Source organism: Staurois parvus, unplaced genomic scaffold, assembly GCF_062004578.1.
Source record: "Staurois parvus isolate SC_StPar_1 unplaced genomic scaffold, SC_StPar_1.0 ptg002473l, whole genome shotgun sequence".
Lineage (NCBI taxonomy): Eukaryota > Metazoa > Chordata > Amphibia > Anura > Ranidae > Staurois > Staurois parvus.
This window is the reverse complement of record NW_028320269.1, coordinates 105,120-132,199: the sequence shown is the minus strand read 5'-3', so window position 1 is coordinate 132,199 and position 27,080 is coordinate 105,120. Positions and strand designations below refer to the sequence as shown.

The 27,080-nt window shown below is 52.7% G+C and overlaps 1 protein-coding gene across 2 annotated transcripts in view; it reads left to right on the top strand.

The window, feature by feature from the left end:
- Positions 1-1,233: 1,233 nt before the first annotated feature.
- ERI3 (ERI1 exoribonuclease family member 3) overlaps positions 1,234-27,080 on the top strand; it is a 98,091-nt gene continuing 72,244 nt past the window's right edge. The window contains exons 1-2 of one of the 2 annotated variants that reach the window (XM_089666023.1): positions 1,234-1,324; positions 26,594-26,880. In XM_089666023.1, coding sequence (XP_089522149.1) covers positions 26,623-26,880 — 258 coding nt within the window. In that variant the 5' untranslated portion in view covers positions 1,234-1,324; positions 26,594-26,622. Of the gene's footprint in view, positions 1,325-24,255; positions 24,471-26,593; positions 26,881-27,080 lie in introns of those variants that run through there. The other variant, XM_089666024.1, reaches the window with a different exon arrangement.

The following is a 27,080-nucleotide window of genomic DNA, read 5'->3' as shown; positions in this document are numbered from 1 at the left end:
TCTTTCACCAATGTTTGTAGAAGCCGTCTGCATGCCTAGGGGCTTGATTGTATACACCTGTGTCCATGGAGGGGATTGGAGCACCTGAATCACATGATTGGGAGGGGATTGGAGCACCTGAATCACATGATATGGAGGGGATTGGAACACCTGAATCACATGATATGGAGGGGATTGGAACACCTGAATCACATGATATGGAGGGGATTGGAACGCCTGAATCACACGATATGGAGGGGATTGGAACACCTGAATTACATGATATGGAGGGGATTGGAACACCTGAATCACATGATATGGAGGGGATTGGAATACAGCTATATAAATGTGTAATAATAATAGTGTGTGACTGTGGGGGGAGGGGACATTAGAGTGTAAGCTCCTCTGGTGCAGAGACTGATGTGACTGTGGGGGAGGGGACATTAGAGCGTAAGCTCCTCTGGTGCAGAGACCGATGGGACTGCGGGGGAGGGGACATTAGAGTGTAAGCTCCTCTGGCGCAGAGACCGATGTGACTGTGGGGGAAGGGACATTAGAGTGTAAGCTCCTCTGGTGCAGAGACTGATGGGACTGTGGGGGAGGGGACATTAGAGTGTAAGCTCCTCTGGCGCAGAGACCGATGTGACTGTGGGGGAGGGGACATTAGAGTGTAAGCTCCTCTGGTACAGAGACTGATGTGACTGTGGGGGAGGGGACATTAGAGTGTAAGCTCCTCTGGTACAGAGACTGATGGGACTGTGGGGAAGGGGACATTAGAGTGTAAGCTCCTCTGGTGCAGAGACCGATGGGACTGCGGGGGAGGGGACATTAGAGTGTAAGCTCCTCTGTACAGAAACCGATAGGACTGCGGGGGAGGGGACATTAGAGCGTAAGCTCCTCTGTACAGAAACTGATGTGACTGTGGGGGAGGGGACATTAGAGTGTAAGCGCCTCTGTACAGAAACTGATGTGACTGTGGGGAGGGGGACATTAGAGTGTAAGCTCCTCTGGTTCAGGGACAGGCTCTATGGACACACTGTGTGTACTGTGGCCCCTCCAGGGGTGGGGGGAGGGCCCTCTCTTGGCTCTGTGGGGCCCCCAGTTCTGCCAGCCCCCTCTTCCCTCCTGCTGACTCTCAGGATGGTCACGTGGGACAGGTCAGCCTACACCTCCCGGCAGGCTTAGCACCGGCGCCGTGTTCCCACGTGACCCAGGCTGGAGAGCTGGCGCCTTGCCCCGCCCCCCGCGAGCGCCGATTGGCGGAATTGGCCGGCGGCGGCGCTGCTGATTGGCTGGCGGTGGGTGCCAGTCAGGGCCGTCTCCATAGACAGGGGGAGAGTGCGAGGTGAGTGCTGCCTGTGCTGTGTGTGAGGAGGGGCCCCTGACAAGCGGCATGTGGGGGGCCCCGGGGGGTACCGGCGGGGGGAGGTGGAGCGGGTCCCCGGAGAGCACAGAGAACAGTGCCAGGGGCCCAGCATCACGTGACTTCTGTCTGCTCATCCCTGGCCTACAGCTGCCTGGGGCCCCTGAGAGGAGGCAGGGGGCCCTGGGTGATCGCAGGGGCCCCAGGAGGGAGTGTGCTGGACGCCTGGCATTGTAGGTCCAGTCTGGAGCAGGGGCCCATATGTCTGCCGCCGTCCTGGCCTAGGAAGGGCCCCTGAGGAGGCAGCACATGGCCTGGGGCCCTCAGAGTGCACCTCCCCCCCTCATAGGAGAGACATGAGGTGCCTGGCCTGGGGTCCCTTGTGTGTGCAGGCAATCTATGTACATGGGGCCCCTTGTGTGTGCAGGCAATCTATGTACATGGGGCCCCTTGTGTGTGCAGGCAATCTATGTACATGGGGCCCCTTGTGTGTGCAGGCAATCTATGTACATGGGGCCCCTTGTGTGTGCAGGCAATCAATGTACATGGGGCCCCTTCTGCGTGCAGGCAACCCGTGTACATGGGGCCCCTACTGCGTGCAGGCAACCCGTGTACATGGGGCCCCTACTGTGTGCAGGCAACCCGTGTACATGGGGCCCCTACTGTGTGCAGGCAACCCGTGTAAATGGGGCCCCTATTGTGTGCAGGCAATCTATATACATGGGGCCCCTACTGTGTGCAGGCAACCCGTGTACATGGGGCCCCTACTGTGTGCAGGCAACCCGTGTACATGGGGCCCCTACTGTGTGCAGGCAACCCGTGTACATGGGGCCCCTACTGTGTGCAGGCAACCCGTGTACATGGGGCCCCTTCTGTGTGCAGGCAATCTATGTACATGGGGCCCCTTCTGTGTGCAGGCAGCCCGTGTACATAGGGCCCCTACTGTGTGCAGGCAACCCGTGTACAATGGGCTCCAACTGCCAAACATGGACCATTCTGGGGTCACCAGTGCTACACCATATACCAGAGCAATGTAGGAGACACACAGTCCCCAGATTTTTCCCGCCTAGTCCCCGGCCTTTCCCCTTCCCGCCTAGTCCCCGGCCTCTCCCCTTCCCGCCTAGTCCCCGGCCTCTCCCCTTCCCGCCTAGTCCCCGGCCTTTCACCTTCCCGCCTAGTCCCCGGCCTCTCCCCTTCCCGCCTAGTCCCCGGCCTTTCACCTTCCCGCCTAGTCCCCGGCCTCTCCTCTTCCCGCCTAGTCTCCGGCCTTTCACCTTCCCGCCTAGTCCCCGGCCTCTCCCCTTCCCGCCTAGTCCCCGGCCTCTCCCCTTCCCGCCTAGTCCCCGGCCTCTCCCCTTTCCGCCTAGTCCCCGGCCTCTCCCCTTCCCGCCTAGTCCCCGGCCTCTACCCTTCCCGCCTAGTCCCCGGCCTCTCCCCTTCCCGCCTAGTCCCCGGCCTCTCCCAGTTAGCCTTTGGTGGCTTCCCTCAACAAACATATCTCGGCCTCTGCCCTTCCCCCTCCCATGTACATCCTTCCATTCAATGCTTGTCCACTTAGTCCCTGGTCTTTTCCTTTCTCCTATGTGGGGTCCCTGGTCTCTTCCCTTCCTACCATTTGGTCTCTGGCCCCTCCCCTTCCTCCCATGTAGTCTCTGGCCCCTCCCCTTCCTCCCATGTAGTCTCTGGCCCCTCCCACTAAATAGTCCCTGGCCTCTCCTCTTCCTCCCATGTACTTCCTTCCACTCCTATAGTGTTGGGAATGTCGGCGAGGAGCTCAGGCCTACATGTTGATGAGGGTCTCCGGGGTGTGGGGGGTGGTACACATAGGGGGAAGCACACACCCAGGTTGATGAGGGTCTCCGAGGTGTGGGGGGTGGTACACATAGGGGGAAGCACACACCCAGGTTGATGAGGGTCTCCGGGGTGTGGGGGGTGGTACACATAGGGGGAAGCACACACCCAGGTTGATGAGGGTCTCCGAGGTGTGGGGGGTGGTACACATAGGGGGAAGCACACACCCAGGTTGATGAGGGTCTCCGAGGTGTGGGGGGTGGTACACATAGGGGGAAGCACACTCCCAGGTTGATGAGGGTCTCCGAGGTGTGGGGGGTGGTACACATAGGGGGAAGCACACACCCAGGTTGATGAGGGTCTCCGGGGTGTGGGGGGTGGTACACATAGGGGGAAGCACACTCCCAGGTTGATGAGGGTCTCCGGGGTGTGGGGGGTGGTACACTTAGGGGGAAGCACACACCCAGGTTGATGAGGGTCTCCGAGGTGTGGGGGGTGGTACACATAGGGGGAAGCACACTCCCAGGTTAATGAGGGTCTCCGGGGTGTGGGGGGTGGTACACATAGGGGGAAGCACACACCCAGGCCTTGTTCTGCCTTCTCTCATCCCTCTCCATTGTAGTCTGTAGGCCGGTGACAGGTCCTCTTTACTTTTGCATCCACTTGTTTCATGTTCCTCTAATACAGGCTGGAGGACTACAAGTCCCAGAAAAAAGCAGAATTCCGACTTCTGAACACAAATCCTAAAACCTTCTAAAGATCTATTGGCTCTAATCTGGCAGCTCTCCACAAAGCGGGGGCCCATCTATCGGTATGGGGGAGGGGGGGGGGAGCCACCCAAGGGGCACCCAGATTGGGGTCCGCATGCTGAGCCAAACAAACATCTCCAGAGTCCAACCGATTTCATTCATTCCACAAGTAACATTGGAGGAAATAGAAAGCAACCGACGCGTTTCGTCCAGGAAGTGCCCCTTCATCAGGGATTTCTTTTTAGTTTTAGATCGCAGAGAGAGGGATTGCGCCCCCTGATGGGGGAACAGAGGGATTGCGCCCCCTGATGGGGGAACAGAGAGGAATTGCGCCCCCTGATGGGGGAAAAGAGAGGGATTGCGCTCCCTGATGGGGGAACAGAAAGGGATTGCGCCCCCTGATGGGGGAACGAGGGAGAGTCACCCTCTCTGTTTATTCTGTTTACTGATTGAAAGTGTGAGACAGTCTGAAATGTTTGGTGTCACCAGAACAGGAAGAGAGGTGAAATCTATCAATGGGGACAACCAGGGATTTCCTCTCTTCCTTTTGTGGCTAGGGGACAGGAAGTGAAGGTGATAATCCTCCAATACTCCACTCCTGTGCCGTGTCTGCAGTCTCTGACCCTCTCCTGTACTGTGTCCGCAGTCTCTGGTCATCTCCTGTACTATGTCCGCAGTCTCTGGTCATCTCCTGTACTGTGTCCGCAGTCTCTGGTCATCTCCTGTACTATGTCCGCAGTCTCTGGTCATCCCCTGTACTATGTCTGCAGTCTCCGGTCATCTCCTGTACTGTGTTTGCAGTCTCTGGTCATCTCCTGTACTGTGTCTGCAGTCTCTGGTCATCTCCTGTACTATGTCCGCAGTCTCTGGTCATCTCCTGTACTATGTCCGCAGTCTCTGGTCATCCCCTGTACTGTCCGCAGTCTCTGGTCGTCTCCTGTACTATGTCTGCAGTCTCTGACCATCTCCTGTACCATGTCTGCAGTCTCTGACCGTCTCCTGCACTATGTCTGCAGTCTCTGACCGTCTCCTGCACTATGTCTGCAGTCTCTGACCGTCTCCTGTACTATGTCTGCAGTCTCTGACCCTCTCCTGTATCTTGTCTGCAGTCTCTGACCATCTCCTGTACCGTATCTGCAGTCTCTGACCGTCTCCTGTACTCCGCCTGCAGTCTCTGACAGTCTCCTGTACTTTGTAGTCTCTGACAGTCTCCTGTACTTTGTAGTCTCCGACAGTCTCCTGTACTTTGTAGTCTCCGACAGTCTCCTGTACTTTGTAGTCTCCGACAGTCTCCTGTACTTTGTAGTCTCCGACAGTCTCCTGTACTTTGTAGTCTCCGACAGTCTCCTGTACTTTGTAGTCTCCGACAGTCTCCTGTACTTTGTAGTCTCCGACAGTCTCCTGTACTTTGTAGTCTCCGACAGTCTCCTGTACTTTGTAGTCTCTGACAGTCTCCTGTACTTTGTAGTCTCTGACAGTCTCCTGTACTTTGTAGTCTCTGACAGTCTCCTGTACTTTGTCTGCAGTCTCTGACCATCTCTTGCACTATATCTGCAGTCTCTGACCGTCTCCTGTACTGTGAAAAATAAAATAAAATATATTTATATAAATCTTCAGCACATGTAACAACCCATACATTCCATCCATACAACGAAATCAAAACAAATAAATTCACAAATGAAGTTGTGTCATAAAATGGAATGACAGAGGGAAAAAGTATTGAACACATGAAGAAAGGGAGGTACAAAGAGGCATGGGAAGCCAAGACACCAACTGCAATCTATCAGCAATTAAAAAGCAATCCCGCCCCTTGTCAGTGCAAATTTATATCAGCTGCTTCAGACTCAACCGATGGCCTATAAAAAGGTGTCTCATTACCAAGGTGTCACACAAGAAACGTCTCATGATGGGTAAAAGCAAAGAGCTCTCAAGACCTTCGCAACCTTATTGTTGCAAAACATTCTGAGGGCATTGGTTACAGAGGGATTTCTAAACTTCTGAATGTTCCAGTGAGCACTGTTGGGGCCACAATCCAGAAGTGGTAAGAAGAGAATTCCACCATAGGAGCCACGACCAGGTGCTCCTCACAAGATTTCTGACAGGAGTGAAAAGAATTATCAGAAGAGTTGTCCAAGAGCCGAGGACCACTTGTGGGGAGGTTCAGAAAGACCTGGAATTAGCAGGCACAAAAGAACACAATAAGTAATGCACTCACCACCATGGCCTGTATGGACGTCATCACGCGCGACTGCATTGCTGAAGAAAAAGCATGTTGGAGGTCGTTTAAAGTTTGCTGCATGACATTTAGACCAGCTTGTGACATACTGGGGGAATATCGTCTGGTCAGGTCTGGTCTTTGGATGCCATAATACACACCATGTATGGAGGTCACATTGTACTGCACATCACCCCAAAAACACCATCCCAACTGTGAAGCATGGTGGTGGGAACATCATGTTTGGGGCTGGTTTTCAGCATACGTTCCTGGCAAACGTCTTTTCATTGAATGAAGGATGAATGGAGAAATGGACCAAGACATTCTGCTGCCACCTACCAGGATGATGGAGATGAAACGAGGGCAGACGTTTCACGAAGACAATCATCCCAAACACAAAGCCGAGGAAACTCTCCATTGGGTTCAAAGAAAGAAAATAAAACGGCCCAGCCAATCCCCTGACTGGAATCCAATAGAAAATCTATGGAAAGAACTAAAGATCCGAGTTCATAGAAGAGGCCCACGGAACCTTCAGGATTGGAAGACTTTGTGTGGAAGAACGGGCCAAAATCCCACCTGAGCAACGCATGCGACTACAGGGAGCGTCTTGAAGCTGCCATTACCAACAAAGGATTTTGTACCAAGTATTCCACAAATTTCAGTTAGTGTGTTCAATACTTCTTCCCTGTGTGCCATTCCATGTTATGACACAACGTCATTTCTGAACTTGTTTGTTTTGGTTTCTTTGTGTGTATGGATGGCGCGGGTTGTCACCGACGTGTGGGGGAAATTCCATGTCAATTCCAGAGAGGAAAATGGTGACGTGTTCAATACTTACCTTACCCACCGTGTATATATATATTTATGTGATGTGTGTATATATATATATACAGTGAAGGAAATGCGTATTTGCTTCCCTGCTGATGGTGAATGTTCGCCCCTCACACAGAAATGATCGGTCTAACAATGGAATGTTCGCCCCTCACACAGAAATGATCGGTCTAACAATGGAATGTTCGCCCCTCACACAGAAATGATCGGTCTAACAATGGAATGTTCGCCCCTCACACAGAAATGATCGGTCTAACAATGGAATGTTCCCCCCCTCACACAGAAATGATCGGTCTAACAATGGAATGTTCCCCCCCTCACACAGAAATGATCGGTCTAACAATGGAATGTTTGCCCCTCACACAGAAACGATCGGTCTAACAATGGAATGTTCGGTGTAACACTGAGAGACAGAATACAGCAACAAATTCAGCAGAAATGCGTCTAACAAATGATGACTGATCTGCATGTTCATGAGGGAAAGAAGGATTTGATCCCCTTCACAAAACATGACTTAGTACTTGGTGGCCAATCCCTTGTTGGCAATCACAGAGGTCAGACGTTTCCTGGAGTTGGCCCCCAGGTTTGCACACATCTCAGGAGGGATTTTGGCCCACTCCTCTTGGCAGATCCTCTCCAAGTCATTAAGGTTTGGTGGCCGACGTTTGGCAACTCGAACTTTCAGCTCCCTCCACAGATTTTCAATCGGATGAAGGTCTGGAGACTGGCTATGCCACTCCAGGACCTTAATGTGCTTCTTCTTGAGCCGCTCCTTTGTTGCCTTGGCCGTGTGTTTTGGGTCATTGTCATGCTGGAACACCCATCCACCACCCATTTCCAATGGCCTGACTGAGGGAAGAAGGTTCTCACCCAAGATTTGAGGGTACATTGCCCCGTCCATCGTCCCTTTGATGTGGTGCAGTTGTCCAGTCCCCTTAGCAGAAAAACACCCCCAAAGCAGAATGTTTCCACCACCATGTTTCACAGTTGGGATGGTGTTCTTGGGGTCATAGGCAGCATTCCTCCTCCAAACACGGCAAGTTGAGTTGATGCCAAAGAGCTGTATTTTGGTCTCCTCTGACCACAACACTTTCCACCAGTCCTCCTCGGCATCATTCAGATGTTCAGTGGCAGACTTCAGACGGGCCTGGACATGGGCTTTCTTGAGCAGAGGGACCGTGCGGGCACTGCAGGATTTCAGTCCTTGTCGGCGTAGTGTGTTACCAATTGTTTTCTTGGTGACTGTGGTCCCAGCTGCCTGGAGATCATTGACAAGATCCTCACGTGTAGTTCTGGGATGATTCCTCACTGTTCTCATGATCACTGACACTCCACGAGGTGAGATCTTGCATGGTGCACCAGACCTAGGGAGACTGACACTTGTTTTGTGTTTCTTCCATTTGTGAATGATTGCACCAACTGTTGTCACCTTCTCACCAAGCTGCTTGGCCATAGTTTGGTAGCCCAGTCCAGCCTTGTGTAGGTCTACCATCTTGTCCCTGACATCCTTGGACAGCTCTTTGGTCTTTGCCATGGTGGAGAGTTTGGAATCTGATGGTTTGATGGCTCCTGTGGACAGGTGTCTTTTATACAGGTAACACAATGAGATTAGCAGCACTCCCTTTAAGAGACTGCTTCTAATCTCAGCTTGTTACCTGTATGAGAGACACCTGGGAGCCGGAAATCCTGCTGAATGATAGGGGATCAAATCCTTCTTTCCCTCATGAACATGCAGATCCGTCATCATTTGTTAGACTCATTTCTGCTGAATTTGTTGTTGTATTCTGTCTCTCAGTGTTACAGCGAACATTCCATTGTTAGACCGATCATTTCTGTGTGAGGGGCGAACATTCCATTGTTAGACCGATCATTTCTGTGTGAGGGGCGAACATTCCATTGTTAGACCGATCATTTCTGTGTGAGGGGCGAACATTCCATTGTTAGACCGATCATTTCTGTGTGAGGGGCGAACATTCTATTGTTAGACCGATCATTTCTGTGTGAGGGGCGAACATTCAACATCAGCAGGGGGGCAAATACACATTTCCTTCACTGTATGTGTGTGTATATATATATATATATATATGTGTCTCATTGGGGAGGTTCCCCTTCACTTCCTGTCACATGGCCAAAACAGGAAGTGGGAGGCAATCCTTCCAAGGTGATTGAATCTCAGGGTGTCCCCACTGGAAGATTTCCCCTCTATTCTTGTTCTGGTGACAACTAAAAATGTGGGATTAATTTCACTCTCTGTGGTATTTCCTCACCAGCTCAGGGTAAGAGATGGGAAGAGCACACAGAGGAGTAAGCAGTGTATTGGCTGGTAACATGCGAGTCGCATGGGAGTTAGGAGCAACATGATGCCCTGCCACTGCAACAAGTCCCAACATATGAGCCAGCCTCAGCATGCTGCTACTTGTAGTTCAGCCAGAAAGAGCGCCAAACACCTTAAGAATTCAATGATACAAATGTATTTGTTGGCTGAGCGAGTTTTGTTACATTGTCACAGATTCCCAGTGGTGAAGCGCTGATCACACTGCTGCGACTTATCATGTGACTTGTGACACGTAGAGTCACATGACAAGTCTAAATGTTATTGGCGCCGTCTTAATCAACGGAAGTCAAAGCGTAGCGTAAAAGTCCAGTACAGACACTCCCCCCCCCACCCCCCCCTTCCAGTCCGGACACTTTCCCCCCTTCCAGTCCGGACACTTTCCCCCCCTTCCAGTCCGGACACTTTCCCCCCCTTCCAGTCCGGACACTTTCCCCCCCTTCCAGTCCGGACACTTTCCCCCCCTTCCTGTCTAGACACTTTCCCCCCCTTCCAGTCCGGACACTTTCCCCCCCTTCCAGTCCGGACACTTTCCCCCCCTTCCAGTCCGGACACTTTCCCCCCCTTCCAGTCCGGACACTTTCCCCCCCTTCCAGTCCGGACACTTTCCCCCCTTCCAGTCCGGACACTTTCCCCCCTTCCAGTCCGGACACTTTCCCCCCCTTCCAGTCCGGACACTTCCCCCCCTTCCAGTCCGGACGCTTTCCCCCCCTTCCAGTCCGGACGCTTTCCCCCCCCCTTCCAGTCTGGACGCTTCCCCCCCTTCCAGTCCGGACGCTTTCCCCCCCCCTTCCAGTCTGGACGCTTCCCCCCCTTCCAGTCCGGACGCTTTCCCCCCCCCTTCCAGTCCGGACGCTTCCCCCCCCCCTTCCAGTCCGGACGCTTCCCCCCCCCCTTCCAGTCCGGACGCTTCCCCCCCCCCTTCCAGTCCGGACGCTTTCCCCCCCCTTCCAGTCCGGACGCTTTCCCCCCCCCTTCCAGTCCGGACGCTTTCCCCCCCCCTTCCAGTCCGGACGCTTTCCCCCCCCCTTCCAGTCCGGACGCTTTCCCCCCCCCCTTCCAGTCCGGACGCTTCCCCCCCCCCTTCCAGTCCGGACGCTTTCCCCCCCCCCTTCCAGTCCGGACGCTTCCCCCCCCCCTTCCAGTCCGGACGCTTCCCCCCCCCCCCTTCCAGTCCGGACGCTTTCCCCCCCCCCTTCCAGTCCGAACGCTTCCCCCCCCACTTCCAGTCCGGACACTTTCAGCTTTCACGCTATCACACTGTGAATGACAATTGCGCGGTCATGCAACACTGTACCCATATGAATTTTTAGCATCTTTTTGAAACAGATAAAACTTTATTTTGGTGGTATTTATTCACTGCTGGGATTTTTTTTTTCTATATAGATGAAAAAGTCCAAAAATGTTGAAAAAAAAGTGCTTTTCGTATAAAATTTTGCAAACAAATAATATTTCATCATAAATCTTGCCCAAAATGTATTCATCTAACTTTTTAGTAACAAAAAAAAAAGCAAAAAAAAACCCAAATTAGTGTATGACCAGAAATTATAATTTTTCTCAATTTTCAGTTTTTCATTTTTATTTTTTTTATTAATATTATTATCACATACTGTCATCCTAGCAGTGGGGTCACCATGGTGACACTGTACTACTTGTGGGGGGTGATGAAGATTTTTTTTTTTTACACTGATTGATTTTACACCCATAAAGGCTGTAAAAGTAATAGTTTCTCCTTCTCTCTGGCTGCAAGCCATTGAGAAATACTGTGTGAGCATTGATTGGTCACAGCTTGTCACATGGTACAAGGCTGTTGTGAATAGCCCTGTACCATGTGATCTCGGTGATCATTCACAGATTTCACACGTAGTAAGCAATGATGTCAGAAGTGACAGTTTACTACTATTCATGTGATCACTGATTGATCAATCGATGATCACATGATCATGACCTCACACTGTACAGCGATCGGTGCTCCGGAGGACACAGCGGGCACCGATCGCGGTGCCTCTCACTCCGAGGAAGCGCACACAGGTGTTTAGAAACGTCCACCCGCATCGGCAGTGCTCCTGTCCGGCTGTTTATGGATATGGGCCGGCTGGGAAGAGGTTAAAAGATAACTCCACTTTCAAGTTTATGCCTCCCGCCATCCTTCCATGCCTCCCGCCATCCATCCATGCTTCCCGCCATCCATCCATGCCTCCCGCCATCCGTCCATGCTTCCCGCCATCCGTCCATGCCTCCCGCCATCCGTCCATGCCTTCCACCGTCCGTCCATGCCTCCCGCCATCCGTCCATGCCTCCCGCCATGCCATCCGTCCATGCCTCCCGCCATGCCATCCGTCCATGCCTCCCGCCATGCCATCCGTCCATGCCTCCCGCCATGCCATCCGTCCATGCCTCCCGCCATGCCATCCGTCCATGCCTCCCGCCATGCCATCCGTCCATGCCTCCCGCCGTCCGTCCATGCCTCTCGCCGTCCGTCCATGCCTCCCGCCATGCCATCCGTCCATGCCTCCCGCCATGCCATCCGTCCATGCCTCCCGCCATGCCATCCGTCCATGCCTCCCGCCATGCCATCCGTCCATGCCTCCCGCCATGCCATCCGTCCATGCCTCCCGCCATGCCATCCGTCCATGCCTCCCACCGTCTGTCCATGCCTCTCGCCGTCCGTCCATGCCTCCCGCCATGCCATCCGTCCATGCCTCTCGCCGTCCGTCCATGCCTCCCGCCATGCCATCCGTCCATGCCTCCCGCCATGCCATCCGTCCATGCCTCCCGCCATGCCATCCGTCCATGCCTCCCCTCATCCGTCCATGCCTCCCCTCATCCGTCCATGCCTCCCGCCGTCCGTCCATGCCTCCCGCCATCCGTCCATGCCTCCCGCCATCCGTCCATGCCTCCCCTCATCCGTCCATGCCTCCCGCCATCCGTCCATGCCTCCCCTCATCCGTCCATGCCTCTCGCCATGTCTCCATCCATGTCTCTGCCCATGTTTCCACCCATTCCTCCGCCCATGTCTCCACCCACGTCTCGATGCTTTATTTTGCCGAGAAGTCACTCCCCTTAGCATTTCTGGCTGCGGCCACCTTAAGTAACGGCAGATGATTCATGCAGCATTTACTTTCTGAAATCCATCTGCCCTTAGCTCAGGCATGCAAACAGGAGGGTGTGGCTTAGTTGAAATAGATCCGCCTCCCCTCCTGAAGACTCCTGGGAGGTATGACATGGAAACCAGAACGTATCTGAAGAAATGTAACAAAAAAGGTGTAAAAGTAGTGAATGTAATCTACCTTCCTATGTACTAAGGCTAGCGGTATGAGGGTCACCAATCGTTTGTGGTGATTGGGAGAGTCGCAGTGGATTGGTGGCATTGATTAGGGGGTGGGATTTATTCTGTATAGATTTTATATGGACGTTATTGATTTTATGGAAAATATTTTTATCCTGGAAGTTTGCTGTTGTGTAGTATGTTCTTGTATTTAACGTCTCTGTTATTGAATGTAAGTTTTGTATTCCTCCTTTAAGAAGTGATCTGTAATCTCTGTATCTGTATATTAGTGCGGACAATCCCTTTCTTCTATATTTTATATTTCTTCTGTGGCCCCGATGAAGGGGGTGGGGCGGACGGTGACATCACTGAGAATGCAGCCTATCCATTCACTAGAGAGCGGTGACATCACCGAGAATGCAGCCTATCCGTTCACTAGGGAGCTGTGACATCACCGAGAATGCAGCCTATCCATTCACTAGAGAGCGATGACATCACTGAGAATGCAGCCTATCCATTCACTAGAGAGCGGTGACCTCACAGAGAATGCAGCCTATCCATTCACTAGAGAGCGGTGACATCACTGAGAATGCAGCCTATCCATTCACTAGAGAGCGGTGACCTCACAGAGAATGCAGCCTATCCATTCACTAGAGAGCGATGACATCACTGAGAATGCAGCCTATCCAATCACTAGAGAGCGGTGACATCACTGAGAATGCAGCCTATCCATTCACTAGAGAGCGGTGACCTCACAGAGAATGCAGCCTATCCATTCACTAGAGAGCGATGACATCACTGAGAATGCAGCCTATCCATTCACTAGAGAGCGGTGACCTCACAGAGAATGCAGCCTATCCATTCACTAGAGAGCGATGACATCACTGAGAATGCAGCCTATCCAATCACTAGAGAGCGATGACATCACTGAGAATGCAGCCTATCCATTCACTAGAGAGCGGTGACATCACTGAGAATGCAGCCTATCCATTCACTAGAGAACGGTGACATCACCGAGAACGCAGCCTATCCATTCACTAGAGAGTGATGACATCACAGAGAATGCAGCCTATCCATTCACTAGAGAGCGGTGACATCACTGAGAATGCAGCCTATCCATTCATTAGAAAGCGATGACATCACAGAGAATGCAGCCTATCCAATCACTAGAGTGCGGTGACATCACTGAGAATGCAGCCTATCCAATCACTAGAGAGCGATGACATCACTGAGAACGCAGCCTATCCATTCACTAGAGAGCGGTGACATCACTGAGAATGCAGCCTATCCAATCACTAGAGAGCGGTGACATCACCGAGAACGCAGCCTATCCATTCACTAGAGACCGGTGACATCACTGAGAATGCAGCCTATCCATTCACTAGAGAGCTGTGACATCACTGAGAACGCAGCCTATCCGTTCACTAGGGAGCTGTGACATCACTGAGAACGCAGCCTATCTATTCATTAGAGAGCAGTGACATCACCGAGAATGCAGCCTATCCATTCACTAGAGACCAGTGACATCACTGAGAATGCAGCCTATCCGATCACTAGAGAGCGATGACATCACAGAGAATGCAGCCTATCCATTCACTAGAGAGCGGTGACATCACTGAGAATGCAGCCTATCCATTCACTAGAGAGCGGTGACATCACTGAGAATGCAGCCTATCTATTAACTAGAGAGCGGTGACATCACTGAGAATGCAGCCTATCCATTGGCCGTAGAGATGACGGAACGTATGGGGTTGCAGGCTGTGATCTTGCTGGCGCTCTGTGTTCCGGGCCTGCGGTGGGTCTCGGGTTTCTGTTGTCGGGGTATTTATAGCCGCACACTGTGTCTCTGTATTTTGGAGAGTGGGGAGGGTGGTGGATCTGGTGTCATTGGAGGATCTATGGTGTCACACGCGGCGTGTCCATTGTCCTATGGTGAGGCACCCGGGTCAGAGAGTTTCCTGCCCGGAGGTCTGTCCCCTCCCCCGCAGAAGGTGACACATATGTGAGAAGTCAGCGCGGATTCCTCCCCCCCCCCCCCCCCCGGAGACGCTTTGTATGCGATCCGATTACTCCGGCTCAATGTCTGACATTTGGAATATTTGGCCCCAGAGCCCTCATTGGTGACACAATCACATCTTCCTGCATCCGGAGCCGTAATGAGAGGACTTATGGGTGGGGGGAGGGGACACACTGAGCATGGTATAGATGATTGTACCCAGAGATCTACGGGGGGGAGGGGACACACTGAGCATGGTATAGATGATTGTACCCAGAGATCTACGGGGGGGAGGGGACACACTGAGCATGGTATAGATGATTGTACCCAGAGATCTACGGGGGGGAGGGGACACACTGAGCATGGTATAGATTATACCCAGAGATCTACGGGGGGGAGGGGACACACTGAGCATGGTATAGATGATTGTACCCAGAGATCTACGGGGGGGAGGGGACACGCTGAGCATGGTATAGATGATTGTACCCAGAGATCTACGGGGGGGAGGGGACACACTGAGCATGGTATAGATGATTGTACCCAGAGATCTACGGGGGGGAGGGGACACACTGAGCATGGTATAGATGATTGTACCCAGAGATCTACGGGGGGGAGGGGACACACTGAGCATGGTATAGATGATTATACCCAGAGATCTACGGGGGGGAGGGAACACGCTGAGCATGGTATAGATGATTATACCCAGAGATCTACGGGGGGGAGGGAACACGCTGAGCATGGTATAGATGATTATACCCAGAGATCTACGGGGGGGAGGGAACACGCTGAGCATGGTATAGATGATTATACCCAGAGATCTACGGGGGGGAGGGGACACACTGAGCATGGTATAGATGATTATACCCAGAGATCTACGGGGGGGAGGGGACACACTGAGCATGGTATAGATGATTGTACCCAGAGATCTACGGGGGGGAGGGGACACACTGAGCATGGTATAGATGATTGTACCCAGAGATCTACGGGGGGGAGGGGACACGCTGAGCATGGTATAGATGATTATACCCAGAGATCTACGGGGGGGAGGGGACACACTGAGCATGGTATAGATGATTGTACCCAGAGATCTACGGGGGGGAGGGGACACACTGAGCATGGTATAGATGATTATACCCAGAGATCTACGGGGGGGAGGGGACACACTGAGCATGGTATAGATGATTGTACCCAGAGATCTACGGGGGGGAGGGGACACACTGAGCATGGTATAGATTATACCCAGAGATCTATGGGGGGGAGGGGACACACTGAGCATAGTATAGATGATTATACCCAGAGATCTACGGGGGGGAGGGAACACGCTGAGCATGGTATAGATGATTATACCCAGAGATCTACGGGGGGAGGGGACACACTGAGCATGGTATAGATGATTGTACCCAGAGTTCTACGGGGGGGAGGGGCGAGGATTAGGGGACTGGGCTGTGTAGTCCATGATACGTCAGGAGGAATGAAGGAATGACAGCGATGGGGGAATGAAGGAATGACAGTGATGGAGGAATGACAGCGATGGGGGAATGAAGGAATGAAAGCGATGGGGGAATGAAGGAATGACAGCGATGGGGTGAATGGCGGAATGACAGCGATGGGGTGAATGGAGGAATGACAGCGATGGAGGAATGACAGCGATGGGGGAATAAAGGAATGACAGTGATGGAGGAATGACAGCGATGGGGGAATAAAGGAATGACAGTGATGGAGGAATGACAGCGATGGGGGAATAAAGGAATGACAGTGATGGAGGAATGACAGCGATGGGGGAATGAAGGAATGACAGCGATGGGGGAATGAAGGAATGACAGCGATGGGGTGAATGGCGGAATGACAGCGATGGAGGAATGACAGCGATGGGGGAATGAAGGAATGACAGTGATGGAGGAATGACAGCGATGGGGGAATAAAGGAATGACAGCGATGGGGGAATGAAGGAATGACAGTGATGGAGGAATGAAGGAATGACAGTGATGGAGGAATGACAGCGATGGGGGAATAAAGGAATGACAGCGATGGGGGAATGAAGGAATGACAGTGATGGAGGAATGACAGCGATGGGGGAATAAAGGAATGACAGCGATGGGGAATGAAGGAATGACAGTGATGGAGGAATGACAGCGATGGGGGAATAAAGGAATGACAGCGATGGGGGAATGAAGGAATGACAGTGATGGAGGAATGAAGGAATGACAGCGATGGGGTGAATGGAGGAATGACAGCGATGGGGGAATGACAGCGATGGGTGAATGGAGGAATGACAATGAATGTCTCTGACTCCCCTCTGGTCTGCTCATATATGAATCAATGTTCACGCCGGGTGTGGCAGAGGAAGGTCATATTGCACATTCCATCACACCTCACAAAGCTGCTGGTTTTTGTCATTCATTCCTAGTGCCCCCCCCCCGTGTCTGGTGACATGCGTGTGATCACACGTGTGACAATGTACGGTACCACAGTGCAATGTGATTGTAATAATTGGTCCGGCACCTTTTTTCACATTTCAGTCACACAGGGCCATTAACATCAGAGATCTGCCCTACATGTGATGTGCGGGATCACAGAAAAGCACACGCCTCTCCTTCCTCCAGCTCCTCTCCTTCCTCCAGCTCATCTCCCTCCTCCAGCTCCTCTCCCTCCTCCTGCTCCTCTCCTTCCTCCAGCTCCTCTCCCTCCTCCGGCTCCTCTCCTTCCTCCAGCTCCTCTCCCTCCTCCGGCTCCTCTCCCTCCTCCGGCTCCTCTCCTTCCTCCAGCTCCTCTCCTTCCTCCAGCTCCTCTCCCTCCTCCGGCTCCTCTCCCTCCTCCGGCTCCTCTCCTTCCTCCAGCTCCTCTCCTTCCTCCGGCTCCTCTCCTTCCTCCAGCTCCTCTCCTTCCTCCAGCTCCTCTCCCTCCTCCGGCTCCTCTCCTTCCTCCGGCTCCTCTCCTTCCTCCAGCTCCTCTCCCTCCTCCAGCTCCTCTCCCTCCTCCTGCTCCTCTCCTTCCTCCAGCTCCTCTCCCTCCTCTGGCTCCTCTCCTTCCTCCGGCTCCTCTCCTTCCTCCGGCTCCTCTCCTTCCTCCGGCTCCTCTCCTTCCTCCAACTCCTCTCCTTCCTCCGACTCCTCTCCTTCCTCCGACTCCTCTCCTTCCTACGACTCCTCTCCTTCCTACGACTCCTATCCTTCGTCCGGCTAATCGCCGGCTCATCTCCTTCCTCCGGCTCATCTCCTTCCTCCGGCTCCTCTCCCTCCTCCAGCTCCTCTCCCTCCTCCAGCTCATCTCCCTCCTCCAGCTCATCTCCCTCCTCCAGCTCATCTCCCTCCTCCAGCTCATCTCCCTCCTCCAGCTCATCTCCCTCCTCCAGCTCATCTCCCTCATCCAGCTCATCTCCTTCCTCCAGGTCATCTTTTTCCTCCAGGTCATCTTTTTCCTCCAGCTCATCTCTCTCCTCCTGCTCCTCTCTTTCCTCCTGCTCCTCTCTTTCCTCCTGCTCCTCTCTTTCCTCCTGCTCCTCTACCTCCTCCAGCTAATCTCCCTCCTCCAGCTCCTCCCCCTCCTCCAGGTCATCTTTTTCCTCCAGCTCCTCTCCCTCCAGCTCATCTCCATTCTCCAGCTCATCTCCATTCTCCAGCTCATCTCCATCCTCCAGCTCATCTCCATCCTCCAGCTCCTCTCCTTCCTCCAGCTCCTCTCTCTCCTCCAGCTCATCTCTCTCCTCCAGCTCCTCTCCTTCCTCCAGCTCCTCTCTTTCCTCCAGCTCCTCTCCTTCCTCCAGCTCATCTCCTTCCTCCAGTTCATCTCCTTCCTCCAGCTCCTCTTTTTTTCTCTCCAGCTCATCTCTCTCCTCCAGCTCCTCTCCTTCCTCCAGCTCCTCTCCTTCCTCCAGCTCCTCGCCTTCCTCCAGCTCATCGCCTTCCTCCAGCTCATCGCCCTCCTCCAGCTCATCTCCCTCCTCCGGCTCCTCTCCTTCCACCGGCTCCTCTCCTTTGGCTCCTCTCCTTCCTCCAGCTCATCTCCTTCCTCCAGCTCATCTCCTTCCTCCAGCTCATCTCCTTCCTCCAGCTCATCTCTCTCCTCCTGCTCATCTCTCTCCTCCGGCTCATCTCTCTCCTCCAGCTCCTCTCCCTCCTCCAGCTCCTCTCCTTCCTCCAGCTCCTCTCTTTGCTCGAGCTCCTCTCCTTCCTCCAGCTCTTCTCCTTCCTCCAGCTCCTCTCCTTACTCCGGCTCCTCTCCTTACTCCGCCTCCTTTCCTTACTCCGGCTCCTCTTCTTCCTCCAGCTCATCTCTTTCCTCCAGCTCCTCTTTTTTTCTCCAGCTCCTCTCCCTCCTCCAGCTCCTCTCCCTGCTCCAGCTCCTCTCCTTCCTCCAGCTCATCTCCCTCCTCCAGCTGCTTTCCCTCCTCCAGCTCCTCTCCCTCCTCCAGCTCCTCTCCCTCCTCCAGCTCCTCTCCCTCCTCCAGCTCCTCTCCCTCCTCCAGCTTCTCTCCCTCCTCCAGCTTCTCTCCCTCCTTCAGCCCCTCTCCCTCCTCCGGCTCCTCTCCTTCCTCCAGCTCATCTCCTTCCTCCAGCTCCTCTTTTTTTTCTCCAGCTCATCTCTCTCCTCCAGCTCCTCTCCCTCCTCCAGCTCCTCTCCCTCCTCCAGCTCCTCTCCTTCCTCTAGCTCATCTCTCTCCCTCCTCCAGCTCCTCTCCTTCCTCCAGCTCATCGCCTTCCTCCAGCTCATCGCCTTCCTCCAGCTCATCTCCCTCCTCCGGCTCCTCTCCTTCGGCTCCTCTCCATCCTCCAGCTCATCTCCTTCCTCCGGCTCCTCTCCTTCCTCCGGCTCCTCTCCCTCCTCCAGCTCCTCTCCCTCCTCCAGCTCCTCTCCTTCCTCCAGCTCCTCTCTTTGCTCGAGCTCCTCTCCTTCCTCCAGCTCTTCTCCTTACTCCGGCTCCTCTCCTTACTCCGGCTCCTCTCCTTACTCCGGCTCCTCTCCTTACTCCGGCTCCTCTCCTTACTCCGGCTCCTCTTCTTCCTCCAGCTCATCTCTTTCCTCCAGCTCATCTCCTTCCTCCAGCTCATCTTCTTCCTCCAGCTCATCTCCTTCCTCCAGCTCATCTCCTTCCTCCAGCTCATCTCCTTCCTCCAGCTCATCTCCTTCCTCCAGCTCCTCTCCTTCCTCCAGCTCCTCTTTTTTTTTCTCCAGCTCATCTCCCTCCTTCAGCTCCTCTCCCTCCTCCAGCTCCTCTCCATCCTCCAGCTCTTCTCCATCCTTCATCTCATCTCCTTCCTCCAGCTCCTCTCCTTCCTCCAGCTCCTCTCCTTCCTCCAGCTCCTCTCCTTCCTCTAGCTCCTCTCCTTCCTCCAGCTCCTCTCCCTCCTCCAGCTGCTCTCCCTCCTCCAGCTGCTCTCCCTCCTCCAGCTTCTCTCCCTCCTCCAGCTTCTCTCCCTCCTTCAGCCCCTCTCCCTCCTCCGGCTCCTCTCCTTCCTCCAGCTCATCTTCTTCCTCCAGCTCCTCTTTATTTTCTCCAGCTCATCTCTCTCCTCCAGCTCCTCTCCCTCCTCCAGCTCCTCTCCTTCCTCTAGCTCATCTCTCTCCCTCCTCCAGCTCCTCTCCTTCCTCCAGCTCATCGCCTTCCTCCAGCTCATCGCCTTCCTCCTGCTCATCTCCCTCCTCCGGCTCCTCTCCTTCGGCTCCTCTCCATCCTCCAGCTCATCTCCTTCCTCCAGCTCCTCTCCTTCCTCCAGCTCCTCTCCCTCCTCCAGCTCCTCTCCCTCCTCCAGCTCCTCTCCCTCCTCCAGCTCCTCTCCTTCCTCCAGCTCCTCTCTTTGCTCGAGCTCCTCTCCTTCCTCCAGCTCCTCTCCTTCCTCCAGCTCCTCTCCTTCCTCCAGCTCCTCTCCTTCCTCCAGCTCCTCTCCCTCCTCCAGCTGCTCTCCCTCCTCCAGCTGCTCTCCCTCCTCCAGCTGCTCTCCCTCCTTCAGCCCCTCTCCCTCCTCCGGCTCCTCTTCCTCCTTCGGCTCCTCTCCTTCCTTCGGCTCCTCTCCTTCCTTCGGCTCCTCTCCTTCTTCCGACTCCTCTCCTTCCTCCGGCTCCCTCTCCCTCCTCCGGCTCCTCTCTTTCCTCCGGCTCCTCTCTTTCCTCCGGCTCCTCTCTTTCCTCCGGCTCCTCTCCTTCCTCCGGCTCCTCTCCTTCCTCCGGCTCCTCTCCTTCCTCCGGCTCCTCTCCCTCCTCTGGCTCCTCTCCCTCCTCCGGCTCCTCTCTTTCCTCCGGCTCCTCCAGCTCATCTCCTTCCTCCAGCTAATCTCCCTTCTCCAGCTCCTATCCTTCCTCCAGCTCATCTCCGTCCTCCAGCTCATCTCCTTCCTCCAGCTCCTCTCCATTTTCCAGCTTCTCTCCATTCTCCAGCTCCTCTCCATTCTCCAGCTCCTCTCCATTCTCCAGCTCCTCTCCATTCTCCAGCTCATCTCCAGCTCATCTCCATTCTCCAGCTCATCTCCATTTTCCAGCTCATCTCCATTTTCCAGCTCATCTCCATTTTCCAGCTCATCTCCATTCTCCAGCTCATCTTCATTCTCCAGCTCATCTCCATCCTCCAGCTCCTTTCCTTCCTCCAGCTCATCTCCCTCCTCCTTTAGCTCCTCTCTTTCCTCCAGCTCCTCTCTTTCCTCCAGCTCCTCTTTCCTCCAGCTCCTCTCTTTCCTCCAGCTCCTCTCCTTACTCCAGCTCATCTCCTTTCTCCAGCTCATCTTTTTTTTCTCCAGCTCATCTCTCTCCTCCAGCTCCTCTCCCTCCTCTAGCTCATCTCCCTCCCTCCTCCAGCTCCTCTCCTTCCTCCAGCTCATTGCCTTCCTCCAGCTCATATCCCTCCTCCAGCTCCTCTCCTTCCACCGGCTCCTCTCCTCTGGCTCCTCTCCTCTCCTCTGGCTCCTCTCCTTCCTCCGGCTCCTCTCCTTCCTCCGGCTCCTCTTCTTCCTCCGGCTCCTCTCCTTCCTCCGGCTCCTCTCCTTCCTCCGGCTCCTCTCCTTCCTCCGGCTCCTCTCCTTCCTCCGGCTCCTCTCCCTCCTCCGGCTCATCTCCTTCCTCCAGCTCCTCTTGTTTTCTCCAGCTCATCTCCCTCCTCCAGCTCCTCTCCCTCCTCCAGCTCCTGTGAGATTGTTGGGGATTGCATACAGATTGACAGATCTGATGTCGGGATGATCTCGCCATATTCCTGTATTATTGATCCCCCCGCTCAGTCTTCATCCTCTGTAACGCACTGACCACAGATTCCAAAGAGTTCCTCACCATGTATGGTGGTCGGCTCTGCTTCCTGCGCTGCAGATTCCTCTCTTTTTGCTCGTTGTGTCATTCCTGAGATCGGAGGTCGGTCTAAATCTGATCGATGTCTGTCATGGGCCTCTTATTAACCGCTTTCCCGCTGTCCTATAGCAGAAATACAGGGCTGCGCAAATATATATAAATGCGTGATTTCGCATTTGTGGGTAGGGGACGCCTGTGCGCATCCCCATTGGCGGCTTCAGCTGTCAGTCATCAGGTCCTGGACGGTTGTTCCCCGCTGGCACCCAGCGTTCTTAGAGTATCACTGACCGCCATTGACAGCTTCAGCTGTCAACCACCGGGTCCTGAACGGTTGTTCCCCGCTGGCACCCAGTGATCACTGAATATTACTGACCGCCATTGGCAGCTTCAGCTGTCAATCACCGGGTCCTGGATGGTGATTCCCCGCCGGCACCTGGCGATTGCCGAGTATCACTGACCGCCATTAGCAGCTGCAGCTGTCAACCACCAGGTCCCGGATGGTGATTCCTCGCCGGCACCCGGTGATCACCGAGTATTACTGACCGCCATTGGCAGCTTCAGCTGTCATCCACCGTGTCCCGGACGGTGATTCCCCTCCGGCACCCGGCGATCACCGAGTATCACTGATGGGGGAGAGGTCTGTATGTAAACAATACTCTCCCCTGTCAGCTCCTGCACACCGCTTTGTATGGCTGTACATAGCAGCATGCCTACAGTGAAACACACCCGGCACACAGTTAACCCTTTGATCGCCCCAGATGTTAACCTCTTCCTGCCCAGTGCCATTAGTACAGTGTCAGTGTTTTTTATTCGCAATGATCACTGTATTGGTGTCACTGGGGATGTCAGTGACACCAAGTCAGTCCCCCCCAGTGTCAGAATGGCACCGCAGTCCCGCTATAAGTCACTGATCGCCGCCATTACTAGTAAAAAAAAATTCCCATTATCTATCCCGCCATTTGTAAACGCGATAACTTTCACGTAAACCAATTAATTTACACGTATCGGGATTTTGTTTTTAGCAAAGACACGGAGCGGGAGACATTTTGGCTGAAATTTATGAAGAAATTAGATTTTTTTTATTCTTTTTTTTACTGGACGTGTTTTATAGCAAAAAGTCAAAAATATTGTTTTTTTTTTTCAAAATTGTTGGTCATTTTTTTGTTTATAATGCAAAATATAAAAAACGCACAGGCAACCAAATACCACCGAAAGAAAGTTCTATTTGTGGTGAAAAACGGACGTAAATTTCATTTGGGTGCAGCGTTGCATGACCGCGCAATTGTCAGTTAAATTAACGCAGCGCCGTATCTCAAAAAATGGGCTGGTCAGGAAGAGGGGGGGTGGGGGAATCCTCTGGAGGGCAAAGGGATAAAGAAAGAAAGTCGAAAAGAAAGGATAAGAAAAATAGAAAAGAGGAAAAGAAAGAAAAGGAAAGAAAATGGAAAAAGAAGGAAAATGAGAGGGAAAAGGAAGTAGGATAGGAAAGGGAAAAAAGAAGGAAAGGGAAAGGAAGAAGGAAAGGAAAGGGAAAAAAGAAGGAAAGGGAAAGGAAGAAGGAAAGGAAAGGGAAAAGGAAGAAGGAAAAGAAGATGGAAAGGGAAAAGGAAGAAGGAAAGGGAAAAGGAAGAAGGAAAAGGAAGAAGGAAAGGAAAGGGAAAAGGAAGAAGGAAAAGAAGATGGAAAAGGAAGAAGGAAAGGGAAAAGGAAGAAGGGAGAAGGAAAGGAAAGGGAAAAGGAAGAAGGAAAGGGAAAAGGAAGAAGGAAAGGGAAATGGAAAAGGAGGAAGGAAAAGCAGCAGGAAAGGAAAGGGGAAAGGGAGAAGGAAAGGGGAAAGGGAGAAGGAAAGGAAAAGGAAGGGAAAAGGAAGACGGAAAGGAAGGAGTAAAGGGAAAAGAGAAGGAAAGGGAAAAAGGAAAGGAAGAAGGAAAGGGAAAAGGAAGAGGGAATAGGAAAGGGAAAAATAAAGGAAGAAGGAAAGGGAAAAGGATGAAGGAAAGGATAAAGGAAAGGAAGAAGGAACAGGAAAGGGAAAAGGGGTTAAAGACACATTGATACATGAAGTGTTCTGTATGTGACATAAGGAGTCTGCAGTGGGTGTGTTTGGGAACACCGCTGCGATGTTGGACAATGGTCAGAAAAAGGAGTTCTCAGATGACTAGATTAAAGATAGTTGGTTGGGGGAGCTAGACCAGTTGCCCGGATGGAAGACTGACACCCCGGGTAGGTGGGCTCAGCCCCGGGTAGGTAGGTTTGGCCCCTGGTGAGCATCTCAATATAAAAATTCCCCCCTGTCCCGTCTGTCATTAGTATTTTCTCCCGGTGCGTCTTCCCCTCCACCCCGCCACTTCCTGGACTCGTCATTTGTCTCCGGAGTCCCGTCGGTGACACTGCGCAGAGTCGGCTTTCTTTCTTGTGGTTGTGGAAATGATTCTGATGGCATCTCAGGCTTCCCAGGGGCGGCCGAGCGCTGTACGCCGCGGAGAGTGATGACACCGGAGATGTGCGCTGTAATAGATCATCCGAGGCGGCCTGTGTCTGGGGAAGACGTACATGACGCTGGAGCGGTGAAAGTCACCGGGATGACAAGAATACCAGCCGACAGCTGAGCCGTCTCAGGAGTCGCTGTCAGACGTAGGCCGCAAATACGGGAAGATCTTTGTATTCCAAGAAGATCCGGGTCTGTTGTCACTTTGTAGCCAAAGCCAAAAAACTTTTCTATAGTTGTGCGGAGTGTGGAGGGGCGAGAACCTCTGTCAGGTTTTTATTGCCATCTCTATATAACAATGAATAGAAGAGGAGACGCTTGATTTCATCACAGCGTTCTGAGAAAGGGACATCAAAAGATTTCCTCTAACTTCCTGCTTTGTCTGCAGGACAGGAAGTGAAGGGAAATCTCCCTGATGGGACACAGATGGCACTAACTATCCTGACCCCTTCCCTACGTTATCCAAGGAGAGTTATTCTGGTTTATAGGAACCCATAAGGTCCCTGCTGACAAAATATGTCAAGTTGTTTCTGATTGGTTGGACAACACAGATTTTTTTTTGTTCCTTTTCCCTTCCTTTCATTTAACAATTTGTGTTCTAGTTGGAAGCTGGCCATAAATAGAAATTCAATCACAAAATTGATCATTTTTCTAATAATACTTTATTGAAAAAAAAAAAAAAAGAGGGGTCATGCTGGAAGATTTTTAATGCTGCTGCCATTTTTCTAACCAAATTAAGTCAGCCTGTTTCTGATTGATTCTTTTTTCCTTTCATTTCTCTTTTCCTTTCCTCTTTCCTTTCCTTTATCATTTCCTTCTTCCTTCTCTTTCCCTTTCATTCTTCTTTCCCTTTTCCTGTCCTTTTCCCCTTCCTTTTCCTTCTTCTTTTTCCTTTCTTTTCAGCTTTTCTCTTTTTCTTATCCTTTCCTTTTTCTTTTTATCCTTTCCTTTTCCTTTCCTTTCCCTTTCCTTTCCTCTTTCCTTTCCACTTTCTTTTCCCTTTCCTTTTTAATTTTTCCTTTTCATTTCCTTTTTCTTTTCCTTGTTCCTTTCCTTCTTCTTTTTCCTTTTCCTTTAATTTCTTTCCCTCTTTTCTCTTTTTCTTATCCTTTCCTTTTTCTTTTTTTCTTGCCTTTCGTTTCCTTTTCCTCTCCCCTTTCCTTTCCGCTTTCTTTTCCACTTTCTTTTCTTCTTCATTTTTTCCTTTTCCTTTCCCCGTTCCACTTTCTTTTCCTCTTTCATTTAATTTTTTTCCTTTCCTTTTCCACTTTCCTTTCCCTTTTCTCTTTCCTTTTCCTCTTTCTTTCTTTTTCCTTTCCCTTTTTTTCCCCTTTCCCACAAGTTTCCCCCCCAAAATACTTACCTGAGCCTGACCTCGATCCAGCACCTTGGCCGTCTCCTGCAGCGTTGCTCTGATGGGCACTGATAGGCGGCACTGATGGGCACTGATAGGCGGCACTGATGAGGTGGCACGGATAAACAGCGCTGATGGTCACTGATAGGCGGCACTGATGCTGCTGCACTGATATGCAATAATGATGGGCACTGATAGGCGGCACGGATAGGCAACACTGATGGTCACTGATAGGCGGTACTGATGATGCTGCACTGATATGCAACAATGATGGGCACTGATAAGCGGCACTGATAGGTGGCACTGATGAGTTGGCATGCATAGGCAGCACTAATGGGCACGGATAGACGGCACTGATGAGGTGGCACTGATGATGCTGCACTAATATGAAACAATGATGGGCACTGATAGGCAGCACTGATGAGCTGGCACTGATATGCAACAATGATGGGCACTGATAGGCGGCACTGATGAGGTGGTACGGATAGGCAGCACTGATGGGCACGGATAGGCGGCACTGATGAGGTGGCACTGATGCTGCACTGATATGCAACAATGATAGGCGGCACTGATGAGCTGGCACTGATATGCAACAATGATGGGCACTGATAGGCGGCTCTGATGGGCACTGATGGGTGGCACTGACTGGCGGCACTGTTGGACACTGACTGGTGGCACTGGTGGGTGGCACTACTAGGCACTTGTGGGCGGCACTGCTGGGCACTTGTGGGCGGCACTTGTGGGTGACACAGATCATATGGCGCCCTCCCAGAACCGGACAGCCGCCCTGTAGCCGTCATTCGGTTGTAGCGCGGTTGGTAAGTGGTAATACACACATCTTCCAGCAGGTAGCACAGATCCCATGTGATTTCATCTGCAGACTGTCGGTTTCATGAATTTCTGTAGCCTCTGATTCTGTGTGAATTGGTCTGACTGTTGTTTCTCCCCCCCCCCCCCACAGGTTCCCATGTAAATGCAGCAGGGGATTCAATGCAGTTACATCCCCTCATCCGGCCGCCAAGACTTCCCTATCCGCTGCTCGCCAGACCTTGGTCTACTTTACCCTCCGACCCATTCTCTGTCCTCGGAGCACAGAGCGGAGCCGACCCAATGCTCAACAGAAAGCTCGGATGCCAGGGCTTCGGGGGGTCCGTGGCGGCCATGACCTCCTTCCCCCCACAGCGCTATCACTACTTCCTCGTGCTGGATTTTGAGGCCACCTGCGACAAACCCCAGATCCACCCTCAGGTACGTCAAGATGGCCGCCTCGTCATGTGATTGCTTGTCTCGCTCCCCGTCGGTGCAGACGGTCCCTGTGTTCTATCACACTGTTAGTCCTGATATTCTTGGCATTTCCCCAGTCCCACGCCTTGGCTGAGACCAAGAAACTGTTTCTGAAGCTTGTGATGTCATCACTTTTGCTGGGAAGGTGCTGGGTTGCCGGGTCG